The sequence below is a fragment of the Cololabis saira genome, chromosome 19 (genome assembly GCF_033807715.1).
Source record: "Cololabis saira isolate AMF1-May2022 chromosome 19, fColSai1.1, whole genome shotgun sequence".
NCBI classification, from domain to species: domain Eukaryota; kingdom Metazoa; phylum Chordata; class Actinopteri; order Beloniformes; family Belonidae; genus Cololabis; species Cololabis saira.
In genome coordinates this window covers 19,393,495-19,412,978 of record NC_084605.1, presented here as the reverse complement: position 1 = coordinate 19,412,978, position 19,484 = coordinate 19,393,495, and the positions used below count along the sequence as shown (strand labels likewise).

The 19,484-nt window shown below is 44.6% G+C and overlaps 1 protein-coding gene across 9 annotated transcripts in view; it reads right to left on the bottom strand.

Moving 5' to 3' along the window:
* LOC133419418 (protein shisa-6) overlaps window positions 1-19,484 on the bottom strand; it is a 93,374-nt gene that overhangs the window by 9,272 nt on the left and 64,618 nt on the right. For 5 of the 9 annotated variants that reach the window (XM_061708585.1, XM_061708590.1, XM_061708588.1 and 2 more), the window contains one exon: window positions 2,404-2,466. In XM_061708585.1, coding sequence (XP_061564569.1) covers window positions 2,404-2,466 — 63 coding nt within the window. Of the gene's footprint in view, window positions 1-1,361; window positions 1,383-2,403; window positions 2,467-19,484 lie in introns of all 9 variants that reach the window. The other 4 variants (XM_061708583.1, XM_061708584.1, XM_061708589.1 and 1 more) reach the window with 1 other exon arrangement.

The following is a 19,484-nucleotide window of genomic DNA, read 5'->3' as shown; positions in this document are numbered from 1 at the left end:
GACGGGGCAGGCACAAATGCCTGGACTGGCTGTTGTTGAGGCGATGTGATGTGATGCCTCATGGAGGCTCACGGGCCGAGTGGGGGGGTGTGAGGGGGGCACGGGAGGAATTAAGTCCTCTCTTATTCTCACTCTCCTCTTTATCTCTCTTCCTCACACATGCATGCTCACAAACATCCGGAGTCTGTCCCATTCATCTCCGTCTCCCTACTCTGTCAATCTTATCTCTCCCTCCATGCTGCCACCCACTTTCCCTCGCTTCTTAAATCTTTCTCGTTCACTCAGTTGTCCCTTCTCTCTCATTCTCCTTCTCATATGTGCTCTAGCCTGCGTTCCCCTGCGAGCCGAGGCAGTGCAGAGGGCCGGCGTGGGCGCGGCGCCGGCCTGCCATCGGCGGACAGACAGAAATAGGGCTTTGGTAGCTGCTGCAGGATGGAGAGTAGAAGGGGGGAGGAGATAAGATCATTTACAAGGGTACAAGAAAAGGAGTATTTAATAGAAGAAGGAAGGAAGGTAAGACTGAACGTGGAGAGAGGAGTCACCGAGTAGGAGGGTAGCGGCGGGGGTTGGTCGACCACAGGGGGTCCTGGGAGCTGCCGGGAAGGGTCTGAAGGAAGTGAAGTGACCTGTGAGGGTCTCTCAGCCATCCTGCATCAATAAAGGGGTTCAGACTACGGCATGCTGTTAGCTCGATAGCAAACACGTTTCAGTGCTTCATCACGACAGACACAACCACACAGACCTGGCACAGATACTCAGAGTTAAGACACAGCATGTTTTAGAGAGGCATACCAATGATATTGTATTTTTACTGCCAACAAATCCAATGACGGATCAAAAAAAAGGGGATCGACAAAAAACAGGGACTGTGGTGGGAGACTTGTTGTGACCAAAATCTCAGGGTTATGAAAAGCTAATTTCAAGCCGAACCATGGGATTTCCTTACCCAGATGTTACCTAAATTTGAAGTAAATTGTTGGTTTATTTCAGATCGCCAAGGTGGTAGATTTAACATCTCTGGAAAAACCAAGGCTTAGTTTTCAGGGTTTTGATTGTGAAAGCTGATCTTATTACAGACAGAATTCATTAAAGGTTTGTTGACAATAAGAAAGAAGAAGAAGAAAACTGAACTTTAATAATATTTCTGTCCACCACATTAGGAATCACAGACATCCCTTCACGTTTCTTGTGTTAATACAGTTCAAACACACTGAAATCAGGTCTGAAACCACGTCAGCAGTGTGAGAGAGAGGAAGGAAGACGGGAACGTGAGGGTTGGTTTGTGACATGTGTGCAAACGTGTGCTAAAATGCAACGTACAAGCACTCACATTAAACCGCAGACATGTGTGGATGACTTACCGCGTCTCAACGACCGGTGAGCTACCAAACCCAGGCGAAAAAAAGCAAAACAAAACAAAAACATTTCAGAAACATGTTGATGGCGAGAGAGAGAGAGAGAGAGAGAGAGAGAGAAAGAGAGAGAGAGAGAGAGAGAGAGAGAGAGCACACACTGCACGCACAGCTTCTCCACATCCAGCATGAGAAGTGGGAAATAAAACAACAACAACAAGAAAAAACAAAAAACAATTATTCAAATGAAATCTCTTTCACTTCCGGAGGCTTGTGACGTGCACATCTGTGTACGATTGCATGTGTTCTGCTTGTGTCATGGCCCGGGATCCCGGTTGTTTCAGCGGTGGTGAACGGGGAGGGTGGCGGCTCCGGGTTTTATCTAGAAAATACACGGCACGCTGCAATTTGAGGGATTTCAGGCAGACCGTGATCAAAGTCTCTGTGTTAGATGTGTTGTTGAAATGGATTTTTCATGTCGTCCATAGATCTCCAGGCATTTGCTTATCTGTGTGTGTGTGTGTGAGCCATATGGTCAATTATGTTCATAAAGAAAGATCCTCTCTGGCTCCAGAATTCATCTGCAGCTCCTCAGTGCCTGAAATGTAGCAAGTCATTATTCTTTCTTGTGAATGAAAATAGCAAACTAATCAAACACCATGATCAGGGGGATTTGATGAACATAAAAGGCATCGAATATTCAGCTCGTGGCTTCCTTTTCATTCCTTTTTATGTCCTTTTTTTTTTCCTATCTTTGCAGCCGCCACCTTACATCATTACACAACCGCTGCACCGACGCGTCTGCCAGCCTGTGACCCTCGGTCGTCCCGGCGTTTGCAGACTGGCAGATGTTCAATGTTGATGACATAAGTGAAAGTGAAAGTGAAAAGATTCTCAAGGGAGAAAATTGAATTCAGGACCATGTCGATGGGTTTTTTCACACATCCATATCAAGCAGCGTCTCCTTCTCAGATCCAGACTGCTTTTCCAAACACTGGACTTAGCTGTGAAGCCACTGAAATATTTCCTCTCTCACTGCGGGTTTTCTTACCATTCTTAGGCGTGCGTGTAGGACTACCTAAAGCCACGTGGTTATAGCTGTGCTGATGGGTACCTGCAATGACAAAAGCAGTGGAAGATCGTTTCAGTGTCCACGACAAAAACTCTGTCAGCTCACAGACAGACAGCAGAGTAAAAGTGACCATTAAAGAGATAATTCACAGTAAAATAATAACTGTAAACTTGATATTTTGGTTCCATTTACAAAATATTTCAAGACAGGGTACCAGATTAACATTGATGTTGATAATGGGTGAAATATCCCTTTAACTTGATCAAATCAACAAAATGGACGGAGAGAGACCACTGGATGGATGGAGTCTGCTGTGACGTCAGTTGTACCTCAGAAATGTTGTTTTCATCAAACATCCAGAAAGTAAGAGCAAATAGTTGGAACATTAAGGAAGAAAAGAAAGAGGGGGGAAAACACAAGGCAGAGCTGGTATACAATATTTATCAGATCCTGTCCTGGAACATGCAGGCACTCTCATTCCTGGGAAATTGTATTATTTAACAGCAAGAGTGAGCCAGACACAGAAACCCCATGAATCTATGCAGTTATCATTAAAAAAGATAACTGAGCTGCAGAAACCAAGAGCATATTAATGAAACAGGAAGACTTGTTCACCATTTTGTAAAATACAGACATTGTATTCAGTAAAAAAAAACAACAAAACAAAACAAAATAAACCAGCAACAACTGAGTAAAACACAGGAATAAATGAGAAACACACATCAAAGAAGAAATACATAAAATTGCACCAAATACAGGAAGTGACATCGCTGAGGGATGCTTACTAGGCAAAAATGTTTACAACGTTTTTTTGTTGTTGTAATTAATTCAAGCAAAAACTCGGACGGACACAATTAACTTCTACAAGCAGTAAACCAAAACACTGATTGGAAAGGAACATGAAACATGTAGGTGGCCCCAGAATTGTGTGTAATAACACTAATCAACACATTTCGTTGTAAATAAAGCTAATTATATAACATGTCATACATCCAACTAAACCAGAACTGGTTGAAATCTGGAAAACAAGAAATTTGACGCACAGACAGATGTGGATGTATTTTATGGCACATTTTCAAACACATGGACCTCATTGCATGACATCTCGGAACAAACAAAAGAAATTAAAGCGTCAGAAAAGTGCAGTTCATATATGTGTACATTTTTTTTAGATGCCTAAAATGTCCCACGTTTATCCATTCAAGCAATAAAACACAAGTATAAAGAACATGGGAGCAAATGCCTTCTGCTTCCCACATAACAAACAAAATGAAATGTCTTATAAATTTGCAGGCTAAAACCAGGTGAATAGTACTCACATTAAAAAAGATTCTTTACCACACACCAAGAAAAACCTTCTGTTCCAAAACCACCATAAAATCGCCAGATTACAGTTTGCAGCTGTGCATGAGGACAAAGATCTTATTTCTTTGTGACATATGTTGTGATCCCAGGAGCTAAAATTGTTTGATCATAAAGGGCATTACTATGTTTGGAGGAAGAAAAGAGGGAAGCTTTCATGTCTCTATCCAGACAACTGTGAATTATGGAGGTGGCAGCTTTGCATTTTGAGGCTGCCGTGTTGCAGGAGGGAATGGTGCAGCCCACAAAACAGAGAGCATCACAAGAAGATTCTGCAGATATACTGAAGCAACATCTTCAGACATAACCCAACCAGTAAAAGCTTGGGCATTGATGGGTCTTATATGGACAAAGACCACAAGCATGCTGGCATATACTGTATTTATATCCAATCAGAGGCCTCGTTGAGGGTACGTCTGGTAACCCTATCATCCCTCATCTTATATGAGCTGACAGCACACATTAACCCTTGTTTTGCACACACTGAATAGTAATAATACTCTGTGTGCATAAACACTCCCCGATTAGCAGAAACACTCTTTTTTTTTTCTCGCCATCTGATGGAGCAGAATAGTTTAAATTTTCAAGTCGGAGAGTAAACACTTTTCAGCCAATCATCCATCCGTCCTCCCAGGCCAGGAGTGTTTTGCGGATGACGGGATGCGATGCGGTGGCACGATGCTTGGCTGGGCACTGCACTGTGGAGGTGCTTTAGTTGAATGATGGGACCTTTACTGAGCCTATTGTACTGGGAGAGTTGATGAATGACAGCTATTCTCAGCAGTGTGTAGGAATGTGTGTGAGAGCGGCTGTTTGTGTATCGCCCGCGAGGAGGAGGAGGAGGCAGCGATAGATGGAGGCTCTGTCCTAGCGTCGCCGTCGCAACACGTTCATTTGCTGTCTGCTGCTGTGCCTGCTTAAAAATGCATTAGAGCCAACTGCTGAAACATCCATTTACATCTGTCACAGAAGTCAAGGAGGGGAGCGAGGCCTGACGCACTCCCATCATGGTTTTCCATATTTGCTCAAGCTATGGAGATAGATGGGATGTGTCTTCCCTCTGTTCCTCCTTTCTCTTCATTCCTATCTCTGCTTAACAGCAACTCTCACCGAAAACATAACTCAAGGGCGGTAAATCCGCAGACTTCAGGGGCTGTTTTCCCTGCATATATTTAGTGACTTGCATAAATATACATCTGTTTAGTTATTATCTGTGGGATAACAAGACTAACCGATAACCACAGGATCAGTGCCGTTTATGAGGAGCATTTCACATCTGTTGATCATTTTCTGACAACATTTCTGTTTCAAGACGAGTTTGAAATGTTGCAGTTTTGTAAACAATAATGTGATGCTTGAGAAAAAACAACAAATATGAAGGTCTGTGGCTCAAATCCCCGCTAGGCCCTTTCTGTGGCGAGTTTGCGTAATCTTCCTGTGCCTACGTGGGTTTTCTCCGGATACTCTGGCTTCCTCCCACTGTTGAAAACATGCACGCTACATGGATTTGTGATTCAAAACCAAACTGGAGGTGTGAGTATGAGTGTGCATGAATAAATAAATAAATGATGCAGTGAGTCACATTTTAAAAGTTTGATGAGAAAATGTGCTCATTTCCGCAGCCTTCTGAGGATTAGTTTGTCATTTTGGTTTAAGACCATTTGAATGTCGGGAAAAAAAGGGGGGAAAGTTCAGCTCATGCAAACGTTTGGCCACCGCAGGACATTTGAGCTCCCACAGCGAAAACTAACAGTTCAGTCTTTGCTAAACTCGTTAAACTCATCAAGAAAGGACAGGTGAAGCCATTTTTTTTTAGGTTTCACGGATACCTTAAAATCTAAAACCTTAATCAGTTCTGGGACCAGCTCTCTGACAATTAAAGCAGCTGATGCCTACAAAACGGCAGAAGGCTGCTGAGCCATTTGCTCGATTCATAATGAGGTTAAGAAATAACAGTTAACTTCACAATGGAGGTCAAGTTGATGTTTGAAAGATCAAGTAAACCAGCGGAGAGAGACGCTTGTAGGACTGTTAAATAGACCCATAAAGCCTCTGTTTGACTGCAGAAGGCCTTCAGGAAGATTTAGCATTCTGGAGAGGAGGCGCGGCGTTCTGCTGTGCAGCACAAACATGACCTTCACAGAAAAGTCATCAGGAGAAAACCTTCCCTCCGCTCTGGCTACACAATTTAGCTTCACAAGTTTGAACGTGAAGACGAGTCGAATGGATCTCCAAAAAAAGTCAACACTGAACACTGTTCAAGTTTGTATTGTTTTTCTTTCTGCTTTAGACCCAAAGCTTGAAAATGTATCTGCAGCGTGAAGATAGTACGACAATCTAGTGTTTCTGGGCTAAAATCACAAATATTTCCTCTCTGCTCAATGCAATTGCAAAGTATTTAATGCTACTGAATTCCAGGTAGCAGCAATCTGGTCCAGACTTACAGTACGATGTCAGGGTCAAGAGCTGGAGCGCCAAGTCATCATGAGGGTCGTAAAAGCATGCAACCAAACAATCATCAACGCAGAAAGAAATGGAAAAGTAAAACAACAAATTTATAAAAACATTCAAGCTGCTTCATTATCTTTACAAATAATAATAAACAACCCTCGCGTTTGAGAAGTCCCTGAATGTTATGAAGATGCTATCAAGTGGCCAATGAATAATTCAAATAGATCTGCTCTGCTGGTAATAAATATATTGGCAGCAACTATAAAATAGGTATTTTCCACTCGTCTGCAACTATCTTGTAGGTTTATGCTCATAAAAGGCTTGGTTTAAGTTTGCCATAACTGTAGCGCAGTGTAGTTTGAGGTTTCAAGTTTTTACATCATTATAACAAAGCTACGTTTTTTAAAAGCTATAACCATGAACACGTGTTCCCCAAACGTAAGAGTGGTCGTCTCGTTTCGTAGTGCAAGTTAAAAGCAGTTAATTTTCAAATAACTACAATGGCTTCATTTACAGGGTTGCCATTGGCACAAAATATTTCTTTAGCAGCATGCCCTGTGTTCAGTTGTGGGTGTGTCATCACCAGTCACGAATCGCCACGTCGTGTGCATTCATACATAAAACATAGAACTTCATGTTTATGGGAGGGGAGGTGGTTTGTAATCCTGAAACTTTCTTTCTTTCTTTTAGTTTCTTCGCAGCTACGAAAACTTCACAAAAATGAGGACGCACTAGCAAGTGAGCACCCCGTCTTTGACTTAAAAGTACATTTAAGTACATTTAATTAACCTGGAGCAAAGTTAGAGTGTTCTTTGACTTAAAAGTACATTTAAGTACATTTAATTAACTTTGGAGCAAAGTTAGAGTTTTCTTCTCAGACTGCTGGTTCTGCACTCAAAGCCCAGTCTGAAGGGTCCCGGGAGACGCGCCGAGCTGAACAGCCTGTTGAGAAGAATCAGAGGACCGAGGCTCATTAGGAGTCACGTTCAGTGATCCCATCATAATTTGTGGACTAATTAGACCAATTCAAGAAACTACAGCACTCCTACTCCCAAACTCTCAGTTTATCAGCTTTTAACACCCCTCCACAGCACTGAGCTAATGTCATCGTACCCTCTACACACTATGCTTCTCTGAGGCAGCCCAAGAAACCTTTTGGTCAAAGGATACTCTTGAAGACATGTGAGACCTCCTAGTAGACACTGCTGTCCATTAATTTGGAGCCTTCATCTCCTTAAATCGACATATCAGAGCAGATTCAAAGCCAGTGGTGCTTTCTAATAATATGTGACTGGCATGCCAGGGCCCCTGTTCAAATTGCTAAGTGGCCGTTCTGCTGCCAGGGTGTGGATGACGCAGCTGTGTGTTCATCAGATGATGTCAGTCAAATCTAATGGCCAAATCACCACTATACACATCTATGATCAGCAGGCTGATGATACCAGCAATGAGACGTTTTCCTCTGGATAGAATCGCCTCCAACTCTGCGGGAAGATTACTCACATTAAATTTCCCTTGCTTATACAGTAAGTGTTCTCAGGAGAATAGCTCCTTGGCCAGTTTGTATAATAGAATCCAGATGGCACACAAGTGAGTCAGTAATCTGACATTTGGTGTGGCATTTTGTTTCACATCACACTTTGCATCACATCCATATAAAGCACTCAGGGGAGGCAAGGGAAGGTAGGCCGAGCCAACTGTAAAATACCTTGAACCCCACGCCATGGGTAGAAAGCATTTCCAAAACTGAATGCAGTCACATACTCTTATGCACATTGTGGAAACCACCATCGATTGGTGAAATGTGCATTCTCCAACACAACCAGCTAAGCAGTAACGTCACGGTATCCAGTCAGCTCTCTGTGGATGGGGTTTGTTTGCGTTGTTGGCCAAAGAGTCCTATACGGCTAAGAATAGCTAAGATCTGCACTGAACTAGATGAGTAAACTATAGCATCACTAAACAGTTGTCCATGTCAGATAATAACATGTAGGCAGAATAATTACCAAACAAACAAACCAGGTCATTGACTGAGCAACTGTGCATTTCAAGAGTTCAGCTGCATCTTATTAGACATAAGCGCCATGCTGGAAAACAAGCAGCAAGTACATACAGGCAACAGAGAGAGAATTCATTTAAAATAAAGTGCAGAAGCAGATGATATGCACATTTGTCTTTTCCAGCTAAGAAGCCCTTATTTTTTGTATTGTCTTTCATGTGTCACTTACAGAGCATATATTATACTTTTTCCCAACTTTCAAACATTCAAAACTGCCATATGTTCAGTTTTCAGGCCATCTGGTTGTCATTTTTAAAAGATGCACAGTTGATTAGGCAATAAATTAATGTTTTTTTTAAAGATCAACAACAACAGGAGCTTTCAGAGACTTACAACAACAACAGAAAGACATTCTGCTAAACAAGCGTTAATTAAATTTGCCCCATAAACTCAAAGTGGAGATAAGCTCCTCATCTATGTTCATGTGTGGTGCTGCAGATGTACGTTTGAAGTCTAATTCTACTGTAGGACGGCGTAGTTGATATTCTGTTATTTGGATATTTACTCCTGGCATTAGTATGTGATCTGTGTCAGAATACCTCTTTCTGGATAACAACTAGTAAACAACTAGTCATTTGAAAGCTGATTAGTTTCAAGGACTGTCTTCCAATTGATCTCTAAGCTCATAATGAGGTATAGCATCAACATGTGCAACTAATCAAGAAAGCAGACAATTCGACAGGGTCACGGAAAACTGAAGAGCACACAGTCATCTGTGTAGAGTTTCACACAAATCATCTGATGGCAATTTTATGTCAGAGGATACTCACCAGGTGAATTTGGGGGGGTACTCAGTTCAGAGAGGATTAAGCATAATGATCAATAAATCAATGTTCTCAACTGCACCAAAAGAAACATCTGTAACGATGTGTTAAACATGTAAAGTCATGTCATCCTAACAAGGTGTTGAACTTGATGAGACGTCAGATGAAGAACAACACATTACATATTAGTTGAGTCACATTTACTTTTAAAGCATGTTTGAAACAAGACATGGCCATCGCATTAGACACAAAATGTGTGTGTATATATATATATATATATATATATATATATATGTGTGTGTATATATATATATATAATAATAGTGAAACTAAAAGAGCACAATTTACAAGTGGGGTTAATCTGACTGAGAGGCAAGACATTACGCTTATCTTTTGATTAGCAATCACAGGCCTCAACCTTAGTAATGCATAATGATTAAGTCTTGAACATTTTTAAGTAGTTGACCTCATGCCATTGTCCTAAAAAAAGAAAAAAAGAAATGAGAGAACATGTTTTGGAAGACCCCTCCTTGAACCGCCACCTTACTGTGGTGGAGGGGTTTGTATTGCCCGAGTGATCTGTTAGGATTTCATGAAATTGTTGAAGCTCAAAACCGTCTGGGCTCTCTCTTCAAAGTAATCTCATTTTGATTAAGAGCCAAGGGTAGACAAAAAATTAGATTAGAAGTTAAATAAAAATACACATGGCATTGTTGGAGAGGAGACGGGGGAAAAGTGACACCTTAACGTGACCCCCCCTTGAACTGGCTCTTCCAATGAAATTAATTAGCAATACACATGCCATTTGTTGAGAGAAGACAATGGGGATTCGTGGAGGGGTTTGTATTGCCCGAGTAATCCTAGGAGCTATGTTGTCGGGGGCATTATGCCCCTGGTAGGATCTCCCATGGCAAACAGGTCCTACGTGACGGGCCAGACTAAGAGCGGTTCACAAGCTAATCATGGAGGAGAAAAATCAAAGGACCGTTACATCGCCTGGATCGGCGTCACCGGGGCCCCTCCCTGGAGCCAGGCCTGGGTTTGGGGCTCGTAGGCGAGCGCCTGGTGACCGGGTCTTTGCCCGTGGGACCCGGCCGGGCTCAGCCTGAAACGGCGACGTGGGCCCGCTTTCCCGTAGGCCCACCACCTGCAGGAAGGACCGTGAGAGGCTGGTGCCCTGTGGACTGGGTAGCAGTCGTGGCGGGGTGTCTCGACGACCTAATCCCTGGACCAAAACCCTCACAGTGGAGACATGGAATGTCACCTCGCTGGGGGGGAAGCGGAGCTTGTGTGTGAGGTTGAGAGATACCGACTAGAGATAGTCGGGCTCACCTCCACACATAGCTTGGGCTCTGGAACCCAGCTCCTTGAAAGGGGCTGGACCCTCCACTACTCTGGAGTTGCCCAGGGAGGCGGCGGGCTGGAGTGGGCTTGTTTATAGCCCCTCAGCTCAGTCGCCATGTGTTGGAGTTTACCCCAGTGAACGAGAGGGTCGCTTCCCTGCGCCTTCAGGTCGGGGAAACTGTCTCTCACTGTTGTTTGTGCCTACGGGACGAACAGCAGTGCGGAGTACCCGGCCTTCTTCCCTGGGTCCCTGGGAGGAGTACTGGAGTACTAGTGCTCCAACTGGAGACTCCATTGTTCTACTGGGGGACTTCAACCCTCACGTAGGCAATGCCAGTGATACCTGGAGAGGCGTGATTGGGAGGAACGGCCTCCCCGATCTGAACCCGAACGGTGCTTTGTTGTTGGACTTCTGTGCTAGTCAAAGTTTGTCCATAACAAACACCATGTTCAAGGCTAAGGGTGTCCATCAGTGCACGTGGCACCAGGACACCCTAGGCCGGAGGTCAATGATCGACTTTGTTGTCGTTTCATCTGACATTCGGTCGCATGTCTTGGACACTCGGGTGAAGAGAGGGGCTGAGCTGTCAACTGATCCCCACCTGGTGGTGAGTTGGGTGCGCTGGCGGAGGAGGAGGTTGGACAGACCGGCCAAACGGATTGTGAGGGTCTGTTGGGAACGTCTGGCTGAGCCTTCTGTCAGGGACATCTTCAACTCTCACCTCTGAGAGAGCTTCTCTCAGATCCCGGGGGAGGCGGGGGACATTGAGTCCGAGTGGACCATGTTCTCTGCCTCCATTGTCGACGCGGCAGCTCGGAGTTGCGGACGCAAGGTCTCCGGTGCCTGTCGTGGCAGCATCCTAGAACCCGGTGGTGGACACCGGAAGTAAAGGATGCTGTCAGACTGAAGAAGGAGTCTTACCGGGCTATGTTGGCCTGTGGGACTCCTGACGCAGTAGACAGGTCTGGGAGGAGTTTGGTGAGGCCATGGTGGAAGACTTTCGGTCGGCTTCGAGTTAATTCTGGCGGACCGTTCGGCGCCTCAGAAGGGGGAAGCAGTACTCTGCCGGCACCGTTTACGGTGCGGGTGGGGAGCTGTTGACCTCGACTGGGGACATCATCGGACGGTGGAAGGAATACTTCGAGGATGTCCTCAACCCGACTGACATGCCTTCCACTGAGGAAGCAGAGGGTGAGGACTCGGGGGCGTGCTCATCCATCACCCAAGCCGAGGTCGCTGAGGTAGTTTGTAAGCTCCTCAGTGGCAGGGCACCGGGGGTGGATGAGATTCGCCCTGAGTACCTCAAGTCTCTGGATGTCTTAGTGCTGTCTTGGTTTACACGCCTCTGCGACATTGCATGGAGGAAGGAGACAGTACCGCTGGAGTGGCAAACCGGGGTGGTGAAGAAGAATGTGAAGGAGAATGTGTTCCAACTATAGGGGGATCACACTTCTCAGCCTCCCCGGGAAAGTCTACGCCAGGGTACTGGAGAGGAGAATACGGCCGATAGTTGAACCTCGGATTCAGGAGGAACAATGCGGTTTTTGTCCCGGTCGCGGAACACTGGACCAGCTCTACACCCTCCGCAGAGTGTTCGAGGGTTCATGGGAATTTGCCCAACCAGTCTACATGTGTTTTGTGGATCTGGAGAAGGCATTTGACAGTGTCCCTCGTACCATTCTGTGGGGGGCGCTCAGTGAGTATGGAGTCCGGAGCCCTCTATTAAGGGCTGTCCGGTCTCTGTATGATCGGAGCAGGAGTCTGGTTCGTATTGCCGGCAGTAGATCAGACTTTTTCCCGGTGCATGTTGGACTCCGGCAGGGCTGATCTTTGTCACGGGTCCTGTTCATAATTTTTATGGACAGGATTTCTAGGTGCAGCCAGGGGCCGGAGGGGATCCGGTTTGGGAACAACAGGATTTCGTCTCTGCTTTTTGCGGATGACGTTGTCCTGTTGGCTTCATCGGACCGGGACCTTCAGAATGTGCTGGGGCGGTTTGAGGCCGAGTGCTACGCGGCAGGGATGAGAATCAGCACCTCCAAAACCAAGGCCATGGTTCTCCACCGGGAAAGGGTGATGTGACTTCTCCGGGAGGGTGGAGAAGTCCTGCCTCAGGTGGAGGAGTTCAAGTATCTCGGGGTCTTGTTCACGAGTGAGGGAACGATGGAGCGGGAGATTGACAGATGGATCGGTGCAGCGTCCGCGGTTATGCGGTCGATGTACCGGACCGTCGTGGTGAAGAAGAAGCTGAGTCGAAAGGCGAAGCTCTCGATTTACCGGTCAATCTACGCACCTACCCTCACCTATGGTCATGAACTTTGGATAGTGACCGAAAGGATGAGATCGCGGATACAAGCGGCCGAGATGAGTTTCCTCCGCAGGGTGGCTGGACGCTCCCTTAGAGATAGGGTGAGGAGTTCGGTCACCCGGGAGGAGCTCGGAGTCGAGCCGCTGCTCCTTCACATTGAGAGGAGTCAGCTGAGGTGGCTTGGGCATCTGTATCGGATGCCTCCTGGACGCCTCCCTAGGGAGGTGTTCCAGGCATGTCCCTCCGGGAGGAGACCCCGGGGAAGACCCAGGACACGCTGGAGAGACTATGTCTCTCGGCTGGCCTGGGAACGCCTCGGACTCCCCTCGGAAGAGCTGGAGGAAGTGTCTGGGGCATCTCTGTTGAGACTGCTGCTCCCGCAACCCGGGAACGGATAAGCGGCGGACGATGGATGGATGGATGGATGGATGTTTCGGAAGAATGTTGTTCATCTTTCAGAGGTGACACTTTATTGAGTATCAGAGGTTTTAGAAGAGCCAATTAAAACTAGGTTGTTGTTATTTTTCCTTTTTCAGTTGTTCATAAAAAGCCTTCATCTGCTCCCTGTGTAACTTGCGTATATGGCAAAAAAAACCATGGTGGACATAGTATAGCACAGTTTAATGGAAGGCCAAAAGGCTTGGCGTGTCTCAACAGCATGGGTGAGAATGGAGTGGATTAAAGGACAAGTAGATAAAAGCAGACAGAAATACTGTGGACATAGGATGAAGTGAGACAGAAAACAGATAAAAGAAGAATAAGTATGAAACATGAGACTTGTGGAGGGCGACTGCAATCAAAAGGGAAGGGAAACCAGCCACATGGGCAAGAGATTACGAGCCATTCATCCACCTTCCAGCCCTCCACCTCTGTACCACCCACCAATGATCTATTAGAGAGCCCTCCTCGCTTCTCCGCTTGGCTCCACTCGTGACGTCGCTCTCAGAGACCAGGCCATCTTGTTAGCCCTGTCCACCGGAGCCGCTAAAGTTATGACGGGCCCAAAATAATTGTGGTGGAAGAAGGGCTACAGGACGTACTCTGCATGTGTAGCTGCACATTTTGCGTGTGTGTGTGTGTGTGTGTGTGTGTGTGTGTGTGTGTGTGTGTGTGTGTGTGTGTGTGTGTGTGTGTGTGTGTGTGTGTGTGTGTGTGTGTGTGTGTGTGTGTGTGTGTGTGTGTGTGTGTGTGTGTGTGTGTGTGTGAGACAGGTATGAATGCAGATATTTCTGTCCCGTTGGCTCGACGGTCAGCCTGGCGTTACTAACACCTCCGCTGGCTGCAAAGTATGGAGAGAAAAAGGAAGCCACTGTGGGGTTGACATTTAACAACTGACAAAGAGTGTTCACATTTAATCGCTAAATGTTAACTGCCATAATAGCCCCACTTCACTCGATTAGTGGGGGACAAAGATTTAGGCCCCTGGATAGAAGTGGCTCCCACCTTCCCCATTGATTTTCCCGGCGCAGCGGGGAGCTTAACTCTGACCCAATTGCAGCAGGGGTGATAATACTAAACTTAAAGTTATATTAATAGGACCTCCGGCTCTGCTATTTTTGGCTTCCTTTCTTAACTGAGAGGCTACTGCAAGTCAGAGCTTGGAATTAAGCTAAAAGCGTGATTTTAACTTAAGCCTTAACCTGTAATTTCCGGCAACTATATCTACGATCTAAAACCGTAAGACACAAAGGGAGGAATGAAAATGTTATCAGCTGATATAACCGCACCTGTAGATGTTGTGTAACCTGCTTCAGAAATGTGGTCTTAACTGAGTCATCAGAGCTGAGTTTGAAAGATTTTAACTTGGAGTTTAACTTGGATTATATATATATATATATATATAAAAAAACGGATTGAAACCCATTCAGACGTCTCATGTCGGGGTCCTCGGGCCGAATGCGCTGACACGTATTTGGTTCTGTTTCTGTCAGTTCCAGACAAATTTTTAATGGATACCAGAATGTTGGGATGGCGTGTTCAGCTGCTTTACATCTGCTCTCTGGCCCCCAGCATCACGTCAGAATTTTATCAAGCACACATATGCGCAAAGGTAATGAATAACGAGACCTATCTATCTATCTATCTATCTATCTATCTATCTATCTATCTATCTATCTATCTATCTATCTATCTATCTATCTATCTATCTATCTATCTATCTATCTATCTATCTATCTATCTATCTATCTATCTATCTATCTATCTATGTTCAGTTTAGTGAATGGGTTCCTCAGCCGGGCCGCTTTTCATGAATTGGCATTAAATTAAGTTTGATTCTCGACTCTGCTGGAATCTGTCGGATTAACTGAATTACAATGAGTTAGATTGTAATGGAATATAATTGAAGTGAATTGGATTTGTCCTCTGTGTAAAGTGCCTTTCTGTTGTAGACTGGTGTCTGCGCCTGCTGGTACTGGTCCCTGGACGTGGAAGTGAAATCCAGAGGAGTCGGACTAATTCTCTGCATAAACGAGGGGCAGAGTTAGGATGGCTGGCCGGGCTCGTCGGTGGAAGTTCACTTTAGAACCAACTTTGACTAAAACCAATCTGACAGAGTCCATTATTCACTCTCTCTTTCGCTCTGTCGTCTGGCTTTTATAGCACGACCCCGCGGTGTTCAGCAGCCGGTGGTGGAAACGGAGAGTTACGAAGAAATCTCTGTAGGTTTGTCCTTTTTGACATTTTCATCATTGTACCCACTTTTCGTTTGATAAAACTTTATAGTGTCGCTTTGAATACCTCATTAGATAAAATAGGAACTTCACTGAAGGATAATCCTTCAGTTTCAGCAGGTTGTTGTTGTTAAAAAAAAAACAACAAAAAACTAGCAAAGGGGAATTTTAAAACACAAAACTAGATTACTTCAATGATAGCTTCCAGTGCAACTGTGATAAACCTTGGTGTTGTTTTCGATCAGGATTTGTCATTTAAACCATATGTTAATCAGGTTTGTAAAATAGCATTTTTCCATCTCCGTAATATTGCAAAGATTAGGAAAATCCGCTCGCAGAGTGATGAAGAAAAACTAGTTCATGCATTTGTATCTTCTACACTAGATTACTGTAATGTGTTATTAGCAGGATGTCCAAGTAATTTGCTGAATAGGCTCCATCTGATCCAAAATGCAGCAGCGCAAGTGCTGACAGGAATCAGCAGGAGAGACCACGTCTCTCCAGTGTTAGCGTCGCTCCATTGGCTACCCGTAAAATTCAGTTACTTGCATATAAAGCCCAAAATGGCTTAGCTCCGCATTATTTGCAAGACCTGATAGTGCCTTATGTTCCTGGCAGAGCTCTCCGTTCTTGGAGTGCAGGTTTACTCGTAGTTCTTAGAGTATCCAAATTTAGATTTGGAGGGCGGGCGTTCTGCTATCAGGCACCATTACTATGGAACCAACTTCCAATCTGGGTTAAGGAGGCTGTCACCACCTCCACCTTTAAAACTAAACTTAAAACCTTTCTGTTTAGTAAAGCCTATAGTTAGTGTTTAGTAAACCTCTAGCTGGTGTTGGTAAATCTCTAGGTAGTGTAAACTACCTTGAGATAGTTTAGGTAGAGATAGAGGTAGGTAAGGTCTGGCATTATCGACCACTACCACTGATTTAAAAGAATATTTCATTTTCAGATGAGCCATGCAAGTTAGTCTGTTAGGAGTTTGTTGGCCGGCAGAGGGCTCCGCATACCTGAGGATGTTGCGTAATAATGGCTCTGCTTGTTGGTTTATCAACCTCTCATATCAGCTAATGAATGAACATGCCTTTGGAATGAGTTCAAATTAAAAGCGGCACCAAAAAAAAGCAAAGAAACAACAAAGATAACCTCCAATATCATTGTGAGTTCAAGAATACCTCTAAGAGCTACAGATTTCACACATCCAATGTTCTTCCAAGTGCAATAAAACTCCTGTCCAGACTGTTTCCATCCGCACTGCCAGTAAGTATCACTCTTTAACTCATAACTCACAGTTATCCCCTGAGACACCAAAGGCCAAGTAGTTACTTGACATGTCACCGCCTCTCCTGCTTGACAAATGTGCCTTGATAGTCTCAGCAGGGACGAGGAAGGGCAGGAGGTTGAGATGGACTTCATATCCAGTTTATTGTGAAACCTGATGGACAGTGAACCTACTGTGGACTATAGTGTGTCAAAAGCAGTGAGAGATCCACTATTGGAGAGCTATAGGATGCTCCAGCAAAGCTGACCTGGTTTCCTGCTGTTCTCTCACCACAAACCGAAGCAACTCACAGCGTTTGAGGGTAATCTTTCCTGAAAATCAAACATGGTGGCATTTTCATTGCACGTCACATCAAAAGGAGAGACACTCCAATAAAAACCAGCCATTTTTATTTTTCTTCTCAACAGTTGATTGACATACCAACCGACTCCACTTGCAGGCTGTTGAAAAGCAGACTTCCTTTGACAGGAGGCGGAGGACGAGGAAGAGGTAGAGGCGGAAGAGGAGGGTCCGTATATCGTAAGCAAGGATAAGCACAGATTTTTCTGATGTCTTCTTAAAATAAAAGAAGTCACATCATCAAAACTGCCTTTATCCATGCCTTTATAGACCAGCCCTCCTCTCCACTGAGACGGACAGAGTCGAAGAGCACACACACCATCGAGGTTAGCACATTCAGTTCAGTAGAGAAGACAACACACAGAAAAGTGAAGCAGTTTGAAACATACATCTCAGAGGGCAGGAGTTAGAAGCGCAAAGTGAAATGAGACCAGTTGGTATTTAAGGCACAGCACAATAAAGAAGATAATACAATGTGGGCCGCCTGCAACAAACATCAGGAGTTACAGAAGAATCTTGTTTACATACAATATGGCCTAGTTAAGTCGGCTTTTTTCCCCCCCAATTAATTAGATCCAAACTCTGCTTATGGAGTGGACTTGTTAGTTAAAAATTGCTGTGCTCCTCTCTGCTGTGTTGTAGGCAGGCCCGTGGTTTCACGCCAAGGATCAGAACAAAACCAGATAAGGGTGTTTCGGTACGTGTGTTTGGGCTGAACTGTTATAGTTTACAGTCCATGTGTTTAATAATAATAATAATAAAATTTATGTGACATTTCAGAACCACAGTTATTGTCCGGCACCATTGATAACATGTCGTTGGTTAGAATTAAATGGGTTCACAACACTAAGTCTGTATAATTAACGTGGAAACACATTTTGATGAAGTCTAATTAGGTTATAGTTACATGTTCATGGATTATTAGGGCCTGAGCACTTACAGTGCGAAGGCCCTATTGTATCTATAGGAATTTTGTATTTTTTTTTTCTCTCGTTTTTATTTTTATTTTTCCGACGAAATGAGGGCCTTTTTGCCCCCCTAAACATGCCCCAAAAGTCACCAAATTTTGCACTCAAGCCAGGCCTGGCGAAAAATGTAATGGTTTGCATTAATGGGCGTGTTCTAATGGCTCAACAGCGCCCCCTAGAAAACGTCATGCCTCAAGCCCTACAATACGGTTTGACGTAGATGCACGAAAATCGGTACACACCTCTATCATGTCACGACTTAAAGAAAAGTATCTTAGCGCCATGGCCGAAACCGAACAGGAAGTCGGTAATTTATGACATTTCTTCGGCCGTTAATGCGCAACGACGCGCATTACTTTTCTCAGTCAAAACAGTTACCGTGGCGACGATAGACGCCAAAAAGCGTCTGATTGGTCCATATTGGATAGTGCCTACTTTCTGCCATAACTTTTTAATGGTTTGACATACAGAGTCGTGGGTGGTGTCATCGGACTCGGTTTTGACTCCTTCGCCTTAATTGGGGCAAATTAGCCCCGCCCCTTCTTCTGATTGGTCGATATTTGATAGTTCCTATTTTCTGCCATAACCTTTGAATGGTTTCACATAAAGAGCCATGGGTGGTGTCATCGGACTTCGTTTTGAGTCCTTGACCTTTATTGGTGGAAATTGCACGCGCGAGGGCCCGTTCATCGCTGCTTGCAGCTTTAATTTTCCATTGTAATTCCACTTTTAAAATCCACAGGAGGCTTTTCAAATTTAAAGGAGTAGGATTTTTTTTAAATACAACATAGATTTTCTGAAAAATGTCTCCAGAAGTGTAAATTGGTGCATTTTTCTTCTGCCTGTATTTTCCGTGTTTCTTCCTACTTTCATCTGGATGATTTTGGGCTGTGGGGAGTTTGCAGACAGCCATCAATGACAGCTGAAATGTGCGGACTCTGACTACACTGCAATCAGTTCAGATCGGCCCTCTGCTCCCCTGTGATATGGTTCTCACTCAACAGAACATCAAATCAGGCGATGCCGCGGCTTCCTTCACGTTTGTGCAGTGATGTGGATGAGTTCAACCGAGCTGCCGTGAACCCATCAGCGAGTAAGTTTTTATCTCTCTGATTTACTGTCTTGTTCAGCAAACAGTCTTTTACGTTCACTTCTGGCTGCTACCTTCACTAACCGTGCAGGACAGGAAGCTGAGTGCCAACTTTGCTAACAGAAATCAAAAATAGGAGCATCCCACATGTTCTTGGGTAGGCTCCATCTATGTTGGGTCTAAAGGTTTAATATCAGTCCGAATGTATTTATCTGTAAATGCTTTGTATGCTAAATGCATTTAGATTGAACTTAGATTGCACTTTAAAGCCACTTTGTGCAGCAAAAACACTACATGGGGGACACGTGGTCCCAAAAAAGTTTGTCAGCCCCTAGTGGGACAACATGGTATTACAGTCTTACTTTTTATGGCGCTATTGTCGGCAGCTCTTTTGTCAATACAGCAGTTCTATATGCGCCC